Raw genomic sequence first — 21,851 nt, 5'->3', positions numbered from 1 at the left:
GTGTGGATGTTGTATTTTTCATTTTAGAGAGGGAAAGTGAGGCAAAAACCTCCCCAGCTGCACGTAAGAAATCTGTGCCAGAGCTGATCAGAACCAGGAACTCCTGCCTCTCTTCCATCCCTCTGCTCCACAAGGCTGCTGCTGCTGCTTTGGCCTCTTGTGGAGTTTATAAAGTCATCACCTGGGGTAATTTATTTTGTTAATTTAAACATTTGAAGCTTGGGGTCTGGAACCCCAGAGGACAGAGAGACAAGGGGCACAGAGCGGATGCACTGAGGGAATAACCACTCAGGGAAGGGGAAGGAGATGAGAACAGCAGCAATACGAGGTCATCACACCAGAAACCCCCAACCTTTCCCCAGCCCCTTCCCATTTCTGTCAAGTTTTTGCAGACTAGCTGGAAGGGAGGGGATGAACACATGATTTTAAAGGATTCTTAAAAGAGAATAAAGCGATGGCTTGGTGGTTTCCTGAGAGCCCCTGGGGAGAGCAAGGAGGGGCAGCAGTGGAGAGAGCAGGAAAATGTTCATTTGGAAGTCAGACAAAGAGGTGATAAAACTCCTCCTAGATGTGTATCAGGCAGGAGTAGGACAGGTGTAACCCGTGTGGCCTGTCCTGTGCTCCATCAGTGCTGAACTGCAAACTCAAGGGCTTCTGAGGGATGGCAAGAGGGCTCTGAGGAGGCCCTTATTACAGTGATTTCTGTTTTCCTAAAGCAGAAAGCCTCAGAGAGATTGTGGGGCTCCAAAACGTGCTGGAGATGCAGCGAGGCTCCTGTTGGTGTGAGGCTGCAGGGCACTGACAGATAATGATGAACCTTCACAAAACCCAGAGGGCAAATGTTGGGAGAGAGGAGGAAGAGTCAGGAAAGTGGGACTGGGATGTGCAGGAGGAGCCCAGGCAGGGTTTGGAACCAGCTGAGCTGTCAGCCACGGTGTTTTATGATGATGCCCTGCAACGTGATCTCTGTTTACATTTTAATAGATCCATTTAGCAAACGCAGTGCTGGGATTGCTGCCAGCCCTGTTTTCCTTGCTAATGAGTGTGAGGGGAAGGGAAACACAGGCAGGGAACCTCTTGTGCCAGTCCAGCAGGAGCTGGGCCTGGGGATGGGAGCAGTGGGGCTGAGGTTTGTGCTTAGCCCAACTCCTCTCCCCTCAGCAAGGACTTTTACCAAACTCTGCCCTCTGAAACGTCCAGGCTGTGATCCTCTGCAGCCTCAAGATAAAGATGAATGGAGGCTTTTTACCATGGGTGGCACTAAAGCAACCTTTTGGTGTTTTCTTTTGCGTGTTTTGTCCTTAAAGAGCTGGATGGGAGAACAAGAACAGCTGAGGGTGATGTGGAGGAGGTGGTGAGAGGTGAGAGACCATGGGGCACCCAGGGGCTGTTCCCTTCTGTCCTCTGCTGCAGGGACTTGACTGCCCTGCTGTGTTCCTGTGTGGGTTTTAGAAATTTTGGGAGCTCTTAACACCACACACACTTGGGATACAGCATGAAGTGTGTGCAGGAGCCTGTCTGTGCTTGCTGCCATTGTGCATTATGTAGGAAGAGATGACAAACCAAGTCTGTTTCATTTCATTTTAGCTTGAAAACCCCACGGATCTCTCCTGTGGCTCTGTTTGTGTTTACCAACACTTTAGCAGTGTTGTATTTACTGCCCTAAGGGCACTGACAATCCCTTTAAAATCATCATTCTGGGAAACCAGGACAGGTCTGAAATGGCTGTGAGTGTCCATGGGAAGGCTGAAGATGATTTTTGTACTGTGTTGCTCTGGCTGGGATGGAGTTAATTGTGCCCACAGCAGCCCTCCCAGGGCTGTGCTGTGTATTGGAGGCTGGGAAGGTGTTGATAAATAACACAAAGCTGCTCTGGCTGCTGCTGCCCAGCACTCCACAGCACCAAGCTGCCTCTGCAGCATCCTCCCCTCAGCACGGTGGACCAGGGTTTGGGAGAGGACACAGCCAGGACAGCTGACCCCAAGTGACCAAAGGCATGTTTCAAACCATTTGGTGCCTGGTCAATTGGAGAAAGAGGGAGGGCATTCCATCCTTCCCTGCACCATCCCAGGCTGGACCCTGCCTGCTGGTGGGAAGTGGGGAATAAATACTTTGTTTTCCTTTGCTTCCATGCATGGCTTTGCTTTTGCTTAATTTAACAGCTTTTATCGTGACCCATGAGGCTTTTCCCATCTCATTTCCCCTTGTCCCCATCCTGCTGAAGGAGGGGACTCACAGAGTGGCTTGGTGGGCACCTGGCTTCAGCCCACTACAAGCAATTGTCTTTCTCCAGGTGTTTTATCTCAAATACTGTTTAATACAGCCTGTGTGCCACTGAGATCTATTTACATGTGAGAAACATCCAGACTTAAGCATGTTTAAAATTCCTTTTGCAACAGAGGCTTCTGTGAAGACATCACAAGTAGTAGTAAAATTAATTAACAAGAATATTACACTGTTTATTAACAATAAAATTAAATAGCCAAGAATATGAGTCTCTAATCCTGCCACACTTCTGTGAGAATAGCTGAACTCAGGTTTGGTGGGATGACCACCAGGGTGGGATGCCTAAACTCATCAGTATTTTCCTTGCAGAGGTCACAATGAACAGGGGGGAAAATCAAACCCCAAAAGTACAAGGCTGGCTCCAGGGCCTCTTCTCCACTGACCCTGCAGCCCTTCCCCTCTCCTGGGCTGGGAAAAAGAAGACAGAAGGTTTTATCCTGCTAGAAACAGCCTGTGAGCACTGCAGACTCTGATCTTCAGTCTGCATACAGGAATAAATTCAGTAATGACAACATTTTTTACAGTAATCAACATATGACAGGATGAATGTCTGGGAGCCAAAATTGGACATAATTCCAATAAGAAATAATGTACATTATAATGGCACAGGTCAAAATTAACCATTCAGCAACTTGCCTGCACCACACAAGGAAATACTAAAAATTAAGATTGGGTTTCCTTCACAAGAGATGACAACTCCTCATTTACTAAAGCATCACAACTATTTTCATACTCATATATACTTTCATATATTTCATATATTTGAGTGTATTTTCATATGCTTATACAATTTCCTTTTTTTTTCCTTCCTCAAAATAATTTCCCTGATAAAATGGATTTTTCAACTCTTTAGCCAGGAGTATGAACTTCCATTGAATTCTTCTCCCTGCTTTCTCTCCCAGTTAAGAAATTGTCACTCTTGTTAATTCAGTTTAGTAATTCTCTGAAAGGATCATGCCCTCCTCACTCTCATAAATTCTTGACTTTCTCCTATTTTTTAGCTTAGGTGTATGATTTATCAATTTTCAGGAAAAAGCTGCAGTAACTTGGTGCATCCTGGAACATGGGAATGACCAGAAGCCACTAAAGGACAATACAGGGGACAGTTGTGTCTTTCTTAGAATGATACCTAAATACCCTGAAGGTTTTTAACTGTGAAAGAACTGTTAAAGAATAACAAAGTTACAGAGGAAAATGATCCTGAGGAAGAAAGAAAAGCAATAAGCAATTCACAGGAATAGGAGAACTAGGAGATGAGAGAAACTTGCCTGATAAATTGGGCATTGTGAGGCACTGAGTGGTTTTATAGTCTCATACATGTGTGCTCAACTATGGTATTTTTGCTCCAGTTTCCTCATAGGTTAAAAGCTGCAAAGAAATCATTCTGGTTAAGCTGAAAAGAATGGAGACCTTGGTGGTATTTGCAGAGGAGAGGCATTCTTCACTTACTGGGAAGGTTTGAGACTTCTGCTTGCAACAGGATTGGCCCTGGTTCATCTCTCTTGTTTATATTTTGAATTTTCAAGGCACATACTGAATTTTGCCAAGTGACAGAAGGGAAAGTGTCTGTGTGGAGCAGAGTCATGCCCCCACAAGGAACTGGCTTCCTTGGCACATCACTGTTTTCAGGCACTGGTGACCCTCTGAGTGAGAAATGGAAAGAGGAATGGTGAGCACACAATTAAACATATTTGAATGGGCCTTATCTGTACCCGTAGGGATTTGTTTGTGTTTCTCTCCTGAACAGCCTGAGCCTGCTGTTGCCTTCTTTAATAGCCACAGAGGGTCAGTGCCCTCCTCAAGGGCCTGGGCTGGAGCTTGCTGCCCTCCTTCTAATTACAGCAAACATCCATAGAAATGGAATCAATAGAATGGTTTGGGTTGGAAAGGACCTGAAATCCCCTCACCATGGGCAGGGACACCTTCCACCAGCCCAGCTTGCTCAAAGCCCCATCCAGCCTGGCTTGGACATGTCCAGGGATGGGGCAGCCACAGCTTCCCTGGGAAACCTCTGCCAGGGCCTCACCACCCTCACAGTAAAGATTTTTTGTACTATTATCCAATCTAAACCTTCGCTCTTTCACTTTGAAGCCATTCCCCTTTTCCTGTCACTCCAGGCTCTGGTAAAAAGTCCCTCTCCACCTTTCTTATAGGCTCCCTTCAGGTACTTCCACCTGATTCCAGCTCTCTTGTTGAGGAATAAATGATTTTGATGCCTCATTTGATCACAGGTATCATTCGTGACAATTTTATTCAAGCCCACTTGGGCCAGAAATATAAATTTTTGTAGAGGTGGAAAAGTATTAAGAAAAATTTCTTCACTGAAAGGGTTGACAACCATTGGAACAGGCTGCCCAGGGAAGTGTGGAGTCACCATCCCTGAAAGTGTTCAAAAAACGTGTAGATGTGGCACCTGGGGACATGGTTTAGTGCTGGATTACTGGTTGGAATCAATGATCTTAGAGAGCTTTTCCAACCAAAATGACTCCATGGCTTTGTCTCATTTATTTTTGCATTGTTTATGCTGTTGTCCCTCTTCTCAGATGCAAAACCCTGTGGCCACTGCAGCTGGCAAAATGGTTCACAGATGCTTTTGTTGAGTTTGAAAAACTCAGTGGAAAAGCCCAAGAAGCACTGCTGTGGTGAAAAACTGTAAGAAAAAGGACTAGATACAGCTTTGTGGTTCATACTTTATTTACAAACACCTTTGAGTGGGTCAGTACAACCAGTTGTAAATCTTCTTGATTAAAGAACCAAAACCAGAGCAGAAATATTGCAATTTTCAAAATATACTGAATTATTGGCAGAGTTCTCTGGCTGCAGGTTATCCACCCGATTTCACTGCCCATCCTTTTGTGGCTGGGATACATAATCAAATAAAGCAAATGTATGTAAAGGGAAATGTTGATAGGTTGTTTTTTTTCTGTAATATTGATTTTTCTGAGCACAGCCTTTAGTCAAAATAAAAAAATCTCAAGAAAGTCTTTGGCTGCCTACCCCAGTCAATGACACTCAATCCCATTAGTGGGAAAAAAAGTCATAACCAGCTAGAGAGTGTCTCTACAAGTACAAAAGCAGCTGTTGGAAGAGAGGATCAACAATTTCATCACAGGTTTTGACCAACAGTGTGCTGGGCTTAACAACAGTTTTTTTAAAAAAAAAACAGAACAAAACAGCAATGAATTGTAAAGGAAATTGGAAGTGTGAATAACTTTGATGTAGGAAATAAGGAAAACTGTTTTGGACTGTGACTAGCCTGTTGAATCCTTACTGGGAATATGCACTCCAGAGCCACTGGGAGCAAATGAAGATTGGTGTGATGGAGGAAAATATCCCATGATATACATTAATTGTGTATTGGGTTTGCATGACCAGAGAGGTTCTGGATGATGAAGGATTATTAATGCTAGCCTAGCCTGCACACAGACATTTTTATAATCTGTACATTTGGAGGAGAAACATCAGAAATGTTGTAATTCTTTAGAATTACTTCCTGGATTTGATGATCTTGGAGGTATTTTCGAGCCCTAATGATTCTATGATTCCAAACAAATGGCATCATTTTAGGGCCTCTGAATGCAGCAGAACAGATGTGTGGCCCATTGAAGATCATCCATGCAAAGAAATCAGTGCACAAGTTATAGAAGAATGCAGGTGTTCTTTCAAAAGCCTTCTTTGATGCTAAAAACTCCAACATGAGATGGAAAGGGGGCACAAATGGCTGAGACTGAGCCTCTTGCTCAGTGGAGAGAAGTTTTAAGTAAGAGAAAATGAAACCCCCTCCCAAGCTGCCCTTTCCTCAGGACACAACATTCTCAACACACTTAGTACAGGCTGTTTGCCTGGACTTGCAGCCCAAGTAACTCCTTTATTGCCTCCTTCTGGGAGAAAAAGTGAGTGGGAATGGGTCCCTGAACACAGCATACACATGCAGGGTCAAGTTTGAAGCTGAGAAAAGTTGCCCAGAGAAGTTTTGGATGCCCCATCCCTGGTCAGAGCCAGGCTGGATGATCCTTGGAGCAACCTGGTCTGAAAAGTGCCCCGGTCCACAGCAGGGGTGGAATGAGATGATCTTTGAGGTCTCTTCCAGCCCAAACCATTCCATGATTCTGTGATTCCTGCTAATTGACCTGGACACTGAAATGCTCCTGATTCCACACCTGGGGTTAAGCACAGACACCTCAGGGCACTGCTGCTGCAAGGACACTTGTCTGTGTCCCCTGAGTGTTACCTGAGGTACAGAATATACACATCACCTCCTGCAGATCCTGCCAGCATCCTGAGCTGGAACTGGCTCTGAGCACCAAGGAAACCCAGTCATTCCAGAAAACACCATTTATCTCCACAAGGTACTTAATCACAGAGAGAAAAAATAAACATACACAGATTCTAACAAACGCACAAAGGACTTTCAGGCTTGGTGTTTAAAGACTTGCACGTGGATGCTGTTATACTGAAGACTGCAATGCAAGTTGTTTTCCATTACCATCTGGATGGCAGTTGTCTTTTGCCAAGTGGGCAGTTTGCCTTATCTCTCTCCCTGAGTGACCACATTCACACCTCCCTGGGAGGGGACATCTGCTGATAACAGCTATTGAATGTCACTGCATGGCTGATAAGAACTGCAGCATCCCATTGGGAGATGTGAGCCCAGGGGGAGGAGCCAAGCATTCCTACCTGGATATAATCTGGAGATTCTGGAACACCAGCACGGCTTCTCCACAGGATTCCCCAGAGGAACAGCAGCTGCCGCTTCTTCTGCTGGATCTTCAGAGGAAGAATCCATCCTTCTCTACAGGATCCCTGCTCCAGCAGAGCCACCCCTGACACTCCAGGAGGGCTGAGCCACAATTCCAATGGGACTGCCACCAACACCCTGACCCACAGGGTGTCAGGTTGGGTTCTGACTCTGTCAATGTTGTTGTACTGTACTGCATTGTTTATTTTATCCTTTATTTTTTTCCTTTTCCCTATTAAAGAGCTGTTATTTCCTGCTCCCATATTTTTGCCTGAGAGCCCCTTAATTCAAAATTTACAGCAATTGGAGGGGTGGGGAGGGTTTACATTCTCCATTTCAGGGGAGGCTCCTGCCTTCCTTAGCAGACTCCTGTCTTTCCAAACCAAGACATGTTACCAGTCCACCTGGCTCAGCCCTGCTGTTCATCCATCCCAAAAAGCAAGAGGGGCTGAGCTATGGAGAATCACCCTGTAGGACTGATTTGGCTAAACTGCTTTGTGGCTGGATCCACGTTCCCACCTTCTGGAAGTATACTGGGTTTGGATTCCAGAAATAAGTCTGCTGCATGGGAAATGTGATCCATCCTATTGCTCACAGTTTGCAGAAGCAGCAGCCATCTGCTGGGGTTTAGAGAAGGCTGAGGAACACAGGATGTTTGCTTTCATTCAGATGTGCTGTGGATGTGCCTCGTGTGAGCAGACTTGTCACAATCCTAATAAAACAACTGGGACATCACACTCGAGAGGAAAGCTTTGCCTTATGGGGTAAAATTAAACTTGAGCAAGATAAAAAGCACTACAAATACACATGCACACATGCATATACATAATCATTTAAGTAAAGGTCAGCAGAAAACAGGCCAGGCAGAAATTCCAAGCAAATGCAGCACTAACTTTGAGACTGAATTAAATGCTTTCTGAGGTGTTTGATGGAAACCACTCCCAAGAGAAAAAAAAATCTACAAAAGGTAAGATAAGGAATGGTCCAGTTGCAAAATAAACCTACATGGCAAAATTACAAGATGAGATTAATTCAGATAAACTCTCCCACGGGGGATTTGGGATTACTGACAGAACTGAAACGTGGGTGTGGATTGACAGCACCAATCCAAGGCTTGGGAAGAGCAGACAGAGGCATTCCCTTATCACAGGCACTGATCACCACGGCCACCTGGGAGACTCACAGGGAGCTGGGCTCAGGTGTCTGCAGCTGCAGGAAAATGTCATCCACAAGGAGAGTAACTCCGTGCTGCTGCTGTGAATGTTAGCCACAAAGGGGACACACTCCCATGGGAGCAGAGGATGCAAGCAGCATCCTGCAAATGCAGGAGGAGAAGGAACCCGAGGAGCAACCAGAGATGCAGATGGAGGTGCTGGCAAACAGCATGAGCAGCAGCTAAGGCTGTTCCTGCCAACAAGGGAAAAAGTTAAGTATAGTAAATCAAATAAAATTAAACATGCAGCAACAATGGATGCCCCACTTTTCTCTGCAAATGTCTTTTACCCTGTTTTCCCCAGGAGGTAATGAGGATTTTTGTAAATCTCTGTCAAAAGCAGACAACCTTGCTTGTATTTCTGTCTAAAGGCTTGAATAAGTGGAGAATATATCAGGTGGCAAATATTTTTGCAACAAAAATAAAATAAAACATTCTGCATATGTGGCATTGAGGTTGAAATATCCTGTGGATGATCACCAGCAGGACTGACACTACTGGTATTTTCTGTGAAGATAGCATTTGAATGGGTGAAAGGCACTGTATGAAAACTTTGGTGAATGAATTTGTCAGAATCCTGTCAATTCCTCAAAAGCAAAGCAGTGAGGGAAGAGGGGTCAAGGTAAATTGCTTACACAGATGCATCAAACCAGTTTGCTGATGCTACCAGGAATTCTGAAAAAAGTCTCCTAAGCATATTCACTGCTCTGTATCAGAATGGTAGTGTGCAACTTCTGTAACACATCCCAAAGAAAAACCCCTGGATCACACTGGGAGAAGGCCTGAGGTGGGTTTCACTGGGGGCAGAATTACACTTGATGCAATCAGAACAGTTTGAATGTCATGGAATAAAATTCTGGATGAAAATCAGTGCACTTTGGAGGAAAGTTTAGTAACTCAGAAAGGATGCTTTATGAAGAAGATGAAAAAAAATCTATTTTCACATTTCCCAGGATGTGACTTACATAATACTTTAAGATCTTAAATGAAGATGCAGAGAGTTTTCAAGAAGGAAAGATCATAATATGAATTTGACCTAGCTATAAATCAGAGAAAAGACAAAAAATTATATTTAAAAATTGTACTCAAGCAGGCATTGAACAGCATTTCCCTGGAGTATCTCACACTCATGCATCAAGATGGTGATAAAATTTCAGGAACAAAAGACTCTACAAAGATTATGGAACTAAAAAAATGTCTCAACAGCCTATCATTAAAAGCCAGTAATTGCGAGAAACTATAATTATTCTAAAACAAACTTGCTGAGAAGTGCTTGTCTGAAGGGCTCTCATTAGCCATTTTACTAAAAGCTTTCAATATTAGAATTTCAGTGCCTAGTGTATTTTTGATGGCCTTTAACACATGAAGTAGAGGTGCACACCTATAGAATTGCAGTTAGAAATTAATTTGCTCCAAGGCAGGAGATCTTAGAACTAAACATGACTCAGAAGCACACAACTCTCTAAAATATTTCTTTATTTATTTGTATTTGAGCTGAAATGGCTCAAGTGGGAGCTACAATTTCTTTGGATGTACTAAATATAGCTTAAGACAAATTTTCCAGAGGTGTCCTCTGGTGCCACTTGGTGCCCCAGCAAATTGTGGTTTTAACTTCTCCTTGCTTCTTAATAAGGGAAATCTCAACTCTGTTTTTGATCAGCTCTCACTCAAGCCTTGGCTATTGATTCTTGCCATAAATTCTTCCAGGTCCCACCTGACACTGGATAATGTTGAAAATTCCCCAAGTGTGGGGACTGCACAGCATGTCAAAGAAACCACTCAATAATGATAATATGCCAAATATTACACATCACAGACTTTATATTGGTTCCAATTCTTCTGTATTTACTGAGCTATCTTACCCTAAATCTGGTGTCTAGACTTCTCTACAGAGCAGACTTTTAAAGCTGAGTGGTGCATTTTTATTTAGTATTTAGATGGGCTTCTCCACTTATTAATATATGTCATGTATGTTGCAATTAAGGCAGCCCATTAAATATGAGGACAATTTAATCTCCTCAGTGCCCTTGAACATCTGGTTTTTAAAATTTTGTTTTATTGAACCTGTTCAAACCTTTTGCCTCCCTAACAGGATGTGGAAGCTTGCAATATTCCACCTTGCCAGATCAGAACAAAAAATACAAAGCAGTTTTGATATTGATAAATAACTCATTCATCTGTCTCCCTTCCACTGAAGATCTTGACAAACCTCTGTCAAATTCAGCATGAAGCTTTTTTAATTCTGAGGTCAAGATCACCAGAGTGTGAATCCTGTCCCTCTGTGGGAATTGTACCATTTTATTATTACCATCTTAAGCCATTTTATTTCTTGGCTTTCTCTAAATTACACAGAGTTGGAGATAAGGAAGGATGCACAATGGATTTGTACAGTGGTATATTTTCTGTTTATTTGCAATTCTTTTCCTAACTTTGGCATCCTCAACTTTTTTGGCCACCAAGAATGGGGGAGGCTTTAATGCCATTCCTTCTCAGTGTTTCCTAAAAATCAGTCCTATCAGAGAGCTCCTTTAAGGTGAGATGTCCTCATCTCTTCAGGCTTTTAAACTTCCACAGAACACCAGTTTTGTTCTTGTTCCAGTTATCTATTTTTGTGTGGTCTGCTTAGTCATGAGATTATTTAGGCATTTCTTTGCTATTTTCCATCTCAATCTAATGAATTTCTGCCTTTTTCTAGGATTTATAGCTTTTGGATCCCAGCTCCAGTTCCTGTCTCACACAAAGTCCTTTCTTACTGGCCCTGTATAGGGTATCTGAAATTCAGGGTCATGACAGAACTACAATCTCCCAATTAATGTAATTTTCTCAGTGGCAAAATTATCCTATTTGTTTACCTGACAGTGGATCTCAGAAGACTCTACAAAATGCTTTACCTTTCTTTTTCTATCCTTCCCATTTTGGCAGTATTCCTACCTATCTACTCATCCCTACTGCAAAATCTGGAACCCATTAAGACTTGTATTTTAAATTTAAGTGCTGCTAGACCCCCTCTGATGTTAAGCATTCCTTACAATGCTGAGCTGAATCACTGACTATAGAACACTTCCATTTGCTGTAAATTGAAAATTTAAAAAGTATCCAATAGGTTAAGGCTGTACAATGAGATAGAGATAAAGCAGGTTGCAAAAATACAACATGAACACTTGCCTGTTCTCTTTTACAACAAAGAGAACGAGATATCTCTGTCTCAGCCAACTCCATCCTCAGGGTCTCTGCACTTATGGAAAAATCCCAAGTTTTATCAGCTGCTGCTATGATCACCAGAGATGCACCAAGCCTGGGAGGGAGCTGGTGATGCTTCAGTGAGATTGGGAAGTGCTGCAGTTCACTCACTTTGTGGGCACCTGCACCACACACACACACACAGAGGCATTTTACTCATTTGTTCTTTCCAGGGTGATGTAAGTGGGAAGCTGGGCCACAACAGAAGGTGCCCACCTGCAGAGGATGGTTTTGTGACAGTGCATATATTGGTTTGTAATACATTAAATGCAGAGATAACTGAGGAGACAGAGCCAAGGAATGGTTTGGGTTGAGAGAGACCTTAAAGATCATTTTGTTCCAACCCAATGCCACAGGCAGGGACAATTTCCACCACACCAGGCTGCTCCAAGCCCCATCCAAGCTGGCCTTGAACACTGCCAGGGATGGGGCAGCCACAGCTGCTCTGGACAACCTGTGACAACACCCTCACAGTAAAGAAAATTTTAGTAATACATCATCTAAACCTCTTCACTTTCACTTTGAAGCCATTCCCCCTTGTCCAAAAAATCCCTCTCCATCTTTCCTGTAGGCTCCCTTCAGGTACTTGAAGGAGATTTGATCACCAAGCAAAGAGCACAAGCCAAGCTGGTTTCACTGCCATGCCCCAGGGGCCCAGGTAACACCCGTGGCTGCTTCCAGGCAGATGCAGGTGCCAGAGGCTGCCCTGTGGGTGCTGCCCTGCAGGAAGGAAGGGGCAGCACCAGAACCTTCTGAGGCAGTTGTCGGTGGCAGTTGGGGCGGGCAGGGACAGTTGGGGAGGGGGGTTGGCCCAGCAGTGGAGCGCAAGGCCTGAGGAAGGTAAGAGATAAACAGGCAGGGAAGGAAAGGGAACAAAAAAATTCAGAAAACTTGGCTTAAAGGAGTGCCTGGAGGCAAGTTAAGGTGCTGGGGGAGGGGAACAAAGCAGGAACAAACCCATGAATTGGGGAATAAGTGAGAGCAGTGCTGTGCTGGAGGAGGCAGCTAGCCAGCTGCCAAGGCGAGCAAGCTCCTACTTATCTTGCCATGTTGACTATAGAAACAGACCTCAAATGACGCAGTGTCTATAAACAGAGAGGAAGAATTAGTTCCCATGCTGGTAGTTGTGTCTATGACCCTAAAATGCTTACCCCACACACAGCAGGAATTCAGTTCCTGAGGGCACTGACAGTGCCATGGCACAGCTGATAGAGGAGGAGCAGGAGGAAGCTGTAACAAGCACTTGCTTATTATTAGAGAAACTTGGGATGGCAATTGCAAACACTGCCTAAAAGCCACACCACTCCTCCCCAAAACCAAAAACATGAATCAGGAGTCAAGTGCAGGGTGAACAGGCTTTAGCAGAATGCTTTCTTGTTACAAGCAAATTGGATTCCAAAGTAAACAAAAAAATCTCAGATTGTGCCCTTTCAATCCCAGTGATGGAGCAGGACAGGTACTTTGATGCTGTGTTCCACAGCGTTCATTTTTGTTAAAAGATGTATCAGAAAAGCCTTGTTCAGATGCTGATTTGCCTCTTCAAACAGCTCTGCTGCTTCCTCCATAACACTTTCTCTGGCTGGTCTTTTTCCTGATGGTCTGAATAATTAGTTCTCTGGGGAGATCAAGTCTTTTCTTGCTTCCTACTATTGGAACAGGGAATATCTGGACTAATCCCATGGTACCCTGATAATGCTCCCTTTGACATGTAGGAGATCCTTTATGGAGCACGATGTGACCCTTCCTGCAGACAAACACATGTCACATGTGCCAGGTGAAACAGGCTCCAGCTAGATCCATTTATGTTTATCACTCAGTGCAGCAGGACTTGCACAGTGGTATCTCTGCAGCAATCCTGTTTGATAAGCTGCTCTGCAAAGAGCAGAAAGCCAGTGTGGATGAGAGCTCCTGTATTCCTGCCTGGGTGGCCATAACAGATGGTCTATAGTGGAACTCCAGACACACAAAAAAAACGTGAAGTGGCACAAATCTGAGTCACTGGTACAAAAATCTCTGTTCTGGAGGGCTCTTGACTGCTGTTCCAACTGTCTGGGTGCTAAAAAGCAGAGCTGAACTAGTGAGGAGCTGGCCCTGAAAATTCCTTTCCAGCTATTTTTAAAAAGCCCTTTTGTAGGAGAGTGAGGCAGTGTAAGTTTCCAAAAGAATAGGTTTGTCTTGTACCTTTGATAGCAATGGAAAAACACTGATCAAAAGCATTTATTATTGCTTGTAGATCTCCAGGAAGGGCTGCAGGTACTGAATGTGCACATATTTTCATATATATGCCCACACACTAGTATGGGAAATGTTGGTCATGGGAACTTTTATCTGAGGAAAGTTAATTTTTATTCTTGCAAATTGGTATTACATGTATTTATACAAACACATACATAAGCATACACAGATACACATCTATGTAAAACACCTGCAGAACTCAGTTCTTCTCCATCTCTGCTTGGGATTCACATCATCATTTTCAAAGCAGCAATTTTTACAAAATACAGGCTAAACAGAGAATAGGAGAAGGAAAAGTAACAGTACCCCTTTAAAACATCAGCAGTCTTACATTCATGTCTTATGTTGTGCTCTGAAATCTCATCACAGATGAGGACTTCACAGATTAAAGCAGAAAAAAGAAAGCGACCAGGAAATAAATGGGAAGCCCACTGCATAAAATCTGATGGCCACATGATAAAGAAAAGGTAAGATTTGTTTATTCCCTGATAAAGCCTGTATTTTTTCCTTGAATTGTTACTGTCCAAACATCACCTGATATAAAACACATCATAAAAATGCTTTACACAGCCAAAATGGACCAACCAGACTACATGGACCATCTAAGAAATGAATTAGCTGAATGCATTATTTACCAGCTTGTTCAGCTGTACTGTAGAACTAATTCTGTAGTTATTATACAAAGAATGAAGAGTAAAAACATCTGTGTGCACTGGACAGTGCACTTGGACAGCACTGTTAATTTTTATCCCTTCTATGGCAGTTATTTTAATAGATGCCCCCATCACAGGCTTCAGTTTTAGATAATTGATGTTTTAGAAAGATGGATTAATCCCATACTAGGAAAACTGAAGTACAATCATGTAAAATGACTTGCTCAACTGCACCTGAAGTGCCAGTGTAGCCATCAGGATGTGCTAGAACCTCCCTTCTGCAGAGTGTGTTGCCAGTAGCTGTATGAGCTGCTCACTGCACTGCTCCCATCAAAAGCAGCACACAGGACAGTGAGCAGAACTGAGGAATTCTGAATTAACAGAATTAAGCACATGGAACAGCACAACACACACAAATGCAGGTTCTGTCCCTCACTAATGGGACATTGCACTGGTTTTGCCATATTTTACCTTATATTGGTATAACTCCAACCCATGTTGTTATCCACCCTTGTTTGCATTTAGACTATTTTAGCTGGTTTAGTTTAAGAAAATTTAAAGTTTTAAATGTCTACAAATGCATACAAATAACTCTTCTAAACTTAGAGTTACACAACCCTTCTGTAACTGTGGCACAGTTCAATCTTAGTTTTGCTTTTTTAAATACAATCCTTCTGAGAAGTGCAATCGATTTACAGAGGATGACAAATTCTACAGTTCTCTGACTTAACATCACATGGAATTTCATCTTAAAAGATGTCCTGACTGCTTGATTATAAAATAAAAATGAAGGCATGGCATTAGGCAGGAAATAATTTCTCAAGCAGCATTACTGTCTACTTGAGGGAGAAATACCTGGCTTGGGAGGTCAGCAGAAATGGATGCGGGGGTAAAACAGGTCAGCAGGATTGTGAATAGATCAGACTGACTCAAAAGCATTTGTATTGGCAGGTGTGAACAGGAGTGGGGTCTGTGACAGGCAGGACAGCAGATGCTGGCCTTGCTGAGGCCTTAATTTTAGTAATGTCCAGTCTTGGGCACTACTGTTAAAAAAAAATAAATATGTGAATGATTTTGAGACAACACAAGGAGAAAACATAAGCATCTTAATAGGTTTAAACCTGTGCCACACCAGGAAGGATTGAAAGGAAGCGAAATTGCTTTGTCTGTAGGTAAAAAAAATATAGGGGAGACATTTATCTTAAGATATAAAGATGGATTTTGAGATATGAGAAGCAAAACCACTCACATCCATTACAGTTATACTTCAGTGGCCATGAGCTTTTAACTAGTGCTGCAGGTTCCTCAGTGGGAGCTGGACCAGGGAACTGGCTGAAAATTAGCAGTTTTGAAAGCAGTTTGACAACAGCTTAAATGACTTTGAATCAAGTCTGACACAGTCTCACTTCCTCCGTTATGCCAAAAGCTGAGTCAGGAAGCTGAGTAGGACAACAGCTAGATATCCTTTGCAGGGTTAGTAATGTTGAGGGGATTCAGTACCTGCACAAACAGCAGGGATGTGGCTGACCCACCAAAGCAACCAGCTCTCAAACTGCCTTTGAGCTAATTTCCTAAAAAAAAAAGACTGTATGTCAGAAGGATTTGGTCATATCAACATAGGAGGGCTGCTACTCATAAATGTCAACTTTCTAAAAAACATAACATTGATATTAACACCATTACAGAATCTCACAATCAGTCAGGTTGGAAGAGAGCTCTGAGATCTAGGACTGAACACCACCTGGTCAACCCGACCATGGCACACCAGTCTTTCCTTAAACACCTCCAGGGACAGTAACTCCACCGATCTCCTTGGGCAGCCCATTCCAATGTCTAATTACCCTCCCTGTACAGGAATTCTTTCCAATGTCCAACCCAACCCTCTCCTGGCTCAGCAGGGATGTTCCCTGACATCCCTTACTCTGTCCCTTTATTTCTGTCACTTGTCTGAGAGAGAAGAGACTGAACCCTGGCTACACCCGCCTTTCAGGGAGTTGCAGAGCACTAAAATCACCCCTGAGCCTCCTCTTCTCCAGACTAAACATCCCCAGCTCCCTCGGCTGCTCCTCACAGGACCTGGTGCTGCAGATCCCTGCCCAGCTTCGTTACCCCTGCAGCCATTAGATGTATTTTGGAAAAAAACTCCGGCAAAAACAAACCAACCAAAACCATCAAACATCAAGCCATCGGGTAGATAAATTTAACCGAAATTTATGATATTTAACTATGGCATCTACAAGCAGTCATGGTGCTGGTCCCGGGTTCCAAGTATATATAAATATACTTGGGGGCCAAAAAAAAAAAAAAGAAAAAAAGCGATGCAGGCAGCGATCACACACTGGGCTGAGAAACCCAAGGGTGCAGAGCTGCAGCAGAGAAGAGTGAGGGGAGTGAGGGGTGCAGCGGCTGCTTCCCAAAGCGGGGACCCGCCGGCTCGGTCCCTCCGGCCGCACCCAGCGCGGCCCCTCGCCCGCAGTCCTCCCCGGGCAGCGGCTCTGCGCCCCCCGAGAGGCTCCCACGGGGCTTTACCTCAGCCTGAGCGCGGTCTCCCCTCAGCAGCGCCGGGTTTTACTGCTCAGCCGACGGGCCCCGCCGCTCGCCCGGCACAGGGATGCGGGCGACGCACGGCCGAGAGAGGCGAGAGAGCCGAGGGACGCGCGGGGCTGCGGGGCCGCGCTGCCGGGGGAGGGGGCGGCCCTTTCCCGGCGCTCCCGGCGGCCAAGGCGGCTCCGGGCGCCACTGAGGCGGCGCGTCCCGGCGGCGGCTCCGGTGGGCGGTCGGGGGCGGTCCGCGGGCGGGGGGCGGTGGCAGCAGCGCGCTCGGTTGTGAGCGAGAGCGAGTGCGTGCGAGCGAGTGCCATGGCCGGAGCCCGCTGAGAGCCACAATAGGAGCGAGACCCCGACGCCCACCGGGACCCTCCGCTCGCTCTCCCCCGCGCCAGCCGCCGGCGGAACAGCAGCGCTCCCCGCCCTGCCCGGCACTGCCCCCCCCCGCGCCCGCCGCTCCCCCTCGGCTCGGCTCGGCTCCCTCCCGCCTCGCAGGGCCCTTCTCCGGGAATGTGAAGAGGCAGCAGCACCGCAGGCAGCGGGGAGTGCACGGGACTGAGCGGAGCCGCCCGCGCCTGAACCCGCCGCCGACGCCGCCCTGCGCCGGGGAGGCCGCGCTGCCGCCGAGGCCGAGGCCTACAGGGCTCCTGCGCCGCCGCGGCAGCGACCGAGCCCGGCGAGAACCGCACTCGGGCCGCCGCCGCCGCCAGGCATCGGCCGCGCTCCGCCAAGGCCGCCGCCGCCTCCCTCCGTCTCCGGCTTCTCTACCGGGAGCGCCAAGGTAACTCCATCGGCGGCCCGGCGGTGCGGGAGGAGGAGGCGCGGGGGGCTGCGGGAGGACATGTTCCAGCTGCGGAGATCCCGTCTGGAAATGACAGCCGAGAGCGGATAATTGCGCCTCTGCTCCCTTCCCCGCCGATAGCCGTCGGTATTTTCACTTCCCCCCCCACCCCCCCACCCCCGGGACCGGCGGATCTGATGAGCGTGGCTTCGTATTTACCAAAATACTCGGGGAATGGAGCGGAGGAAGCGGGGAGCCGTGGCCGGGTTTGCAGCTTTTCCCCCTCGCACACAATAAATAATCTCGGGCTTTATTCCCCCCCTCCCCCCCACTGTTGGTGGAAACAGAGTATTTCCCTGTGATAGTGTATGCAGGGCAGCGAATGTTCATTTGGAGAGGCGAAAAAAAAGATCAGTGTTTACTGTAAGGTTGTTAGGCTGGATGTAGTCTTGTTGAATTAGAATTAGATTTTAATAATTTATAAAGCAGGTTAGGGAAACTGTTACTAAATTTACAGCAGAGAAGTGTCAGTAATGCTCCTTGCTGACACAATGATCCTGCAGTTTAAGTGATCTACTTTAGTCGCTGTCCATTATTACTATTTTTATTATTTTTCGTAATTTAATTTGGAGAGAGCGTGCAAACATTTCTGCAGGGATGGTTACACTTTAATGATGCACGTGATGAGGAGGGGAAGCTTTCTGATGAGATGAGATGGGGCCAAACCGATTCACGTTTAGGGAATATATTTTTGCTGATATATTCAGAATTTGGTTTATGTAACAGGTAACTTTGTGTGTTTTTTGGCGGACTGTTGAAATCTTAGAAGTGGGTTACTAAAGTACAGGCCATTCTATTCCAGTTTATCTGACTTTTTTATTTATTAATCTTGGCTGGGTCCTGAATGCCCTGGTGATGGTGGCTTTTTTTTTTTTTTTTTTGCCTGGGTGATAAACAAGACCAGTTTAAGGTACGGGTTCATGTTGCTGATAGTATATTATATTTAGAAAGCCTAAGCTGGTAGTGAAAGAATACCTCAGGAGAAATCAAAAAGATGGAATAAGGTTTTTTTTCATTATTGTAATGCCAGCTGCACAGTTCAACTTCTGGGTGCTGCACATGCTTCCTTGAAGAAGCTATGGAGTTTATACTCCATTTTTGATAGATTTCACTGCACCTATATGTAATTTTGCATTAAATAGTTCTTATCTTTTGGAGCTTGTTTACACTGTTGCAACAAATCTTGCTTTCGAAAGCTTTTCTTACAAAAGACAAACACAAATAATGCCTGTTTCAGTGGGTTTAGTAATATACCAAGCACACGAGTGACCAGATCATTTCAATAACAATAATAAGTACTCGAAAGCGTTCTGTACGTTGTGGAATCAACTTCTTGTAGCACACGAGGAGTCACTTTGGTAATTGAAGTCAACAGACATTGGGGATGAGTAATGCTTTCCAAGGACATGCTCTAAGACCCTGATCCTGCGAGTGCTTACGCTGATGCTTAACTTTGCACGGGTGCCTGTCCTGGCCGAAATCGCCAGAGCTGGCCTCGTTAATGGTCGTGTTAATTAATGAATGCAGATGAGGCTGCTGGAGTGAACTGTGCACCGAGCTGCCTGCTGCTGCTGCTTGTAACGTGTAGGCCTGAATTCCTCCTGTCTCCTCTGCCTTGAGTATTACTCATGGATTTCGTCAAGCTGTGATGGGCCTTTTTAACAGGCAGGACCAGACTGGTAAATAAAATAGCTGGATGCATTAATTCAGTGTTTGCTAGAGGTACAGAATCAGCTGCAGGAGTACCACCAAGGCAGGTTTTGTAGGAAGAAGCAAATGCCTATTGCCTAGGCCGGCTGAAGTTGGGAAACAAACAAACTTTTGCTTGCAGAAGCCTTTTTTGGCTCTTTGCCTCTCCCTGCAAACCTTGTCTGTCTCATGCCCTTAGAGCAGTTACTGCTACCACACTGCCAGTCGTCCAGAAATGCCAGGACATGGAATAACCACATGTAAAGGCACTCACAGGAAAACAACTGAGTGTTTCTGAAGTGGAGAATAAAGAAGTAATATGCACAATTTGTGTCAGTGTTCGTGAAATTGTGAAGCGTAGCAGTACTTTTTACTATAGTTTCCTAAATTTCTATAAAATCTTGTATGTAGGTGTGGCAAATAAATGGAGTTTTTGTTCTGTCCTGTGTTTTTTGTCCTTAATGCCAAAAAACCATCTGTGCCTTTTTGTGTACCCATTCTTGAGCAGAGTAAGTTGAAATGACTTCATCCCAAGGAATGCATAATTTAAAACTACAGTCAGGTCTGCAGGTGTGTGAAGTTGTGTTCTGATGAAGTTCTGAATGCAGTGATGTCAGCATTTAGGTCTGAAATTTTTGGCAAATAGGAGACACTGATAAAAAAGTAAGCAAGAGGAATTACTACACTAATAATTAAGTTTATTCCATCCATAAGATGGGTTAGACCTTTCAACAGTTTGTCTATGTGAGTTGTCAACAGGAAGAAGATATTTGGAAAGTTTAGATGAATCTTTACCTGTTTCACTCATTTGGGACACATTTTTAACACATGCTTTCCTTCAGTAGGGATATGTCCTCAGCACCAACTACTCCTCCATCAGTGGATAAAGTAGACGGATTTTCTCGGAAGTCCGTCAGAAAAGCCAGACAGAAGAGGTCACAAAGCTCCTCCCAGTTCAGGTCTCAGGGCAAGCCTATCGAGTTAACTCCCCTGCCTCTGCTAAAAGGTAAGATCAAACACAGTTTTTAATAAATTAAACAATTTTTGCTCTACAGCCAACTTAGAAAATCAAAGTATTGTCAGGAATTGCAGGGAAGTTTTGCAGGCATTGAGAAATGTTTCATGCCAGATGTATATGTGTTTAAGCTCTACAAAATATTTTATCTGTGACTTGAGGGTGTGGTAATTGTTTGCAATACTTTTGGAAGTTTTAAATGCTGATGTTAACCCCTACCACGACTTGAATTTTCAAGGCTCTCAGGCTTTGTGCAGGAGTGTTTTGGTTTGTGAATCCTCAGCAGCTGACATAAATCAGCAGTAATTTTGGTAAGGGTAAATGGACTTGTGAGCTGAAGGAAACTGGTTTTTAGTGTCTTTCCTTGGTGTGTGGATCTGCACCCTGTGACAGTGGTGCCAACTGCAGCCCCTACAGCAAGAGAGGAGGTGGGATCCCCTCTCTTACCATTTGTACATGGATAGCTCCCAGGTTCCTGCCTTCTGCTGGATTTTGAAATGGAAAGGTCCCATGAGCTGCAGCCTCCCCAGGGGAAAGATGCTGCCAATCTGGTCTTAGGCAAGGCCCTGCCGTTTTGAGACCTTGCATATCCCAATGCTGGTTGAGTTTCTGCTGGCAGATTTAACCTCTCATTTGAGGAGGAAAAATATTATCCAGCATACTGCTCTTAAAAGCATGTCAATATCTCTGTGATACTTTGACTGCTTCTCCATAATTTTAGTTGTCACTGAATTTCAGTACAAATCCAGGGGTCAGAAGCACCTCTCAGAATGTCTGCCTGGTGAGGAAGGGGAAATCACCTTTCAGAAGTCTTCAACACCGACTTCTCAAATGGTTTATTTACTTCTGTGTATTTTTTTCATTGGTATTCCTCATTTCTGCCTTAAGTAGTGAAAATAGGCATGGCTGGTGCTGGTAATTCTGGAAAATAGGAGGTTTATTAGGTTTAATACTGTGTCTGTCCCTTTTCTTCCTTTTTGGGCAAGTATATTCCCCACATTCTCTCATCTAACTTGTTTGACAAATTTGTTAATCAGGGTATTTAAATATGTAACAAAGGTGGAACTGCACTTTGGTTGGTTCTCAACCGCACTTCATAAGGATACAGTAGTTGCAAAAAAATAAACCTCAACAAGCCCCCCAAAAATCTCACACCTTAATGTGTGTTTCTAAATTTAATTAAAAGTAGGATTCTTTTACAGGAGCAGGATTAGTTCCAGTGGAGCTGTCATTGCAATATTGTGGGCTTCTTCCTGTGGCTCCCTGTAAGAATGCACAAATGGAATATCCTGAGTCAAACTAAATGTGCACCCAGCTCCCCTGCACTGTGCCTGGTGGTGACTTTTATCCAGTATTTCTCAGTTTAGGGTTGGTTGGTGCCACTGGATTTGACTT

The 21,851-nt window shown here is 44.7% G+C and overlaps 1 protein-coding gene and 1 long non-coding RNA gene across 3 annotated transcripts in view; one reads left to right on the top strand and one right to left on the bottom strand.

Moving 5' to 3' along the window:
• Nucleotides 1-13,799: 13,799 nt before the first annotated feature.
• On the bottom strand, nt 13,800-16,994 carry LOC134420068 (uncharacterized). Its single transcript, XR_010028232.1, has 2 exons — nt 16,895-16,994; nt 13,800-15,936 (listed from the first exon to the last, which is right to left on the bottom strand). It is a non-coding gene; the product is annotated as an uncharacterized LOC134420068 (long non-coding RNA).
• A 594-nt stretch (nt 16,995-17,588) lies between these two features.
• PPP2R5E (protein phosphatase 2 regulatory subunit B'epsilon) overlaps nt 17,589-21,851 on the top strand; it is a 72,089-nt gene continuing 67,826 nt past the window's right edge. The window contains exons 1-2 of one of the 2 annotated variants that reach the window (XM_063159765.1): nt 17,589-17,692; nt 20,287-20,447. In XM_063159765.1, the coding sequence (XP_063015835.1) occupies nt 20,291-20,447 (157 nt within the window). In that variant the 5' untranslated portion in view covers nt 17,589-17,692; nt 20,287-20,290. Of the gene's footprint in view, nt 17,693-20,283; nt 20,448-21,851 lie in introns of both variants that reach the window. The other variant, XM_063159766.1, reaches the window with a different exon arrangement.

Source organism: Melospiza melodia, chromosome 6 (assembly GCF_035770615.1).
Source record: "Melospiza melodia melodia isolate bMelMel2 chromosome 6, bMelMel2.pri, whole genome shotgun sequence".
NCBI classification, from domain to species: Eukaryota; Metazoa; Chordata; class Aves; order Passeriformes; family Passerellidae; genus Melospiza; species Melospiza melodia.
This window is presented reverse-complemented; position numbering and strand designations above follow the sequence as displayed.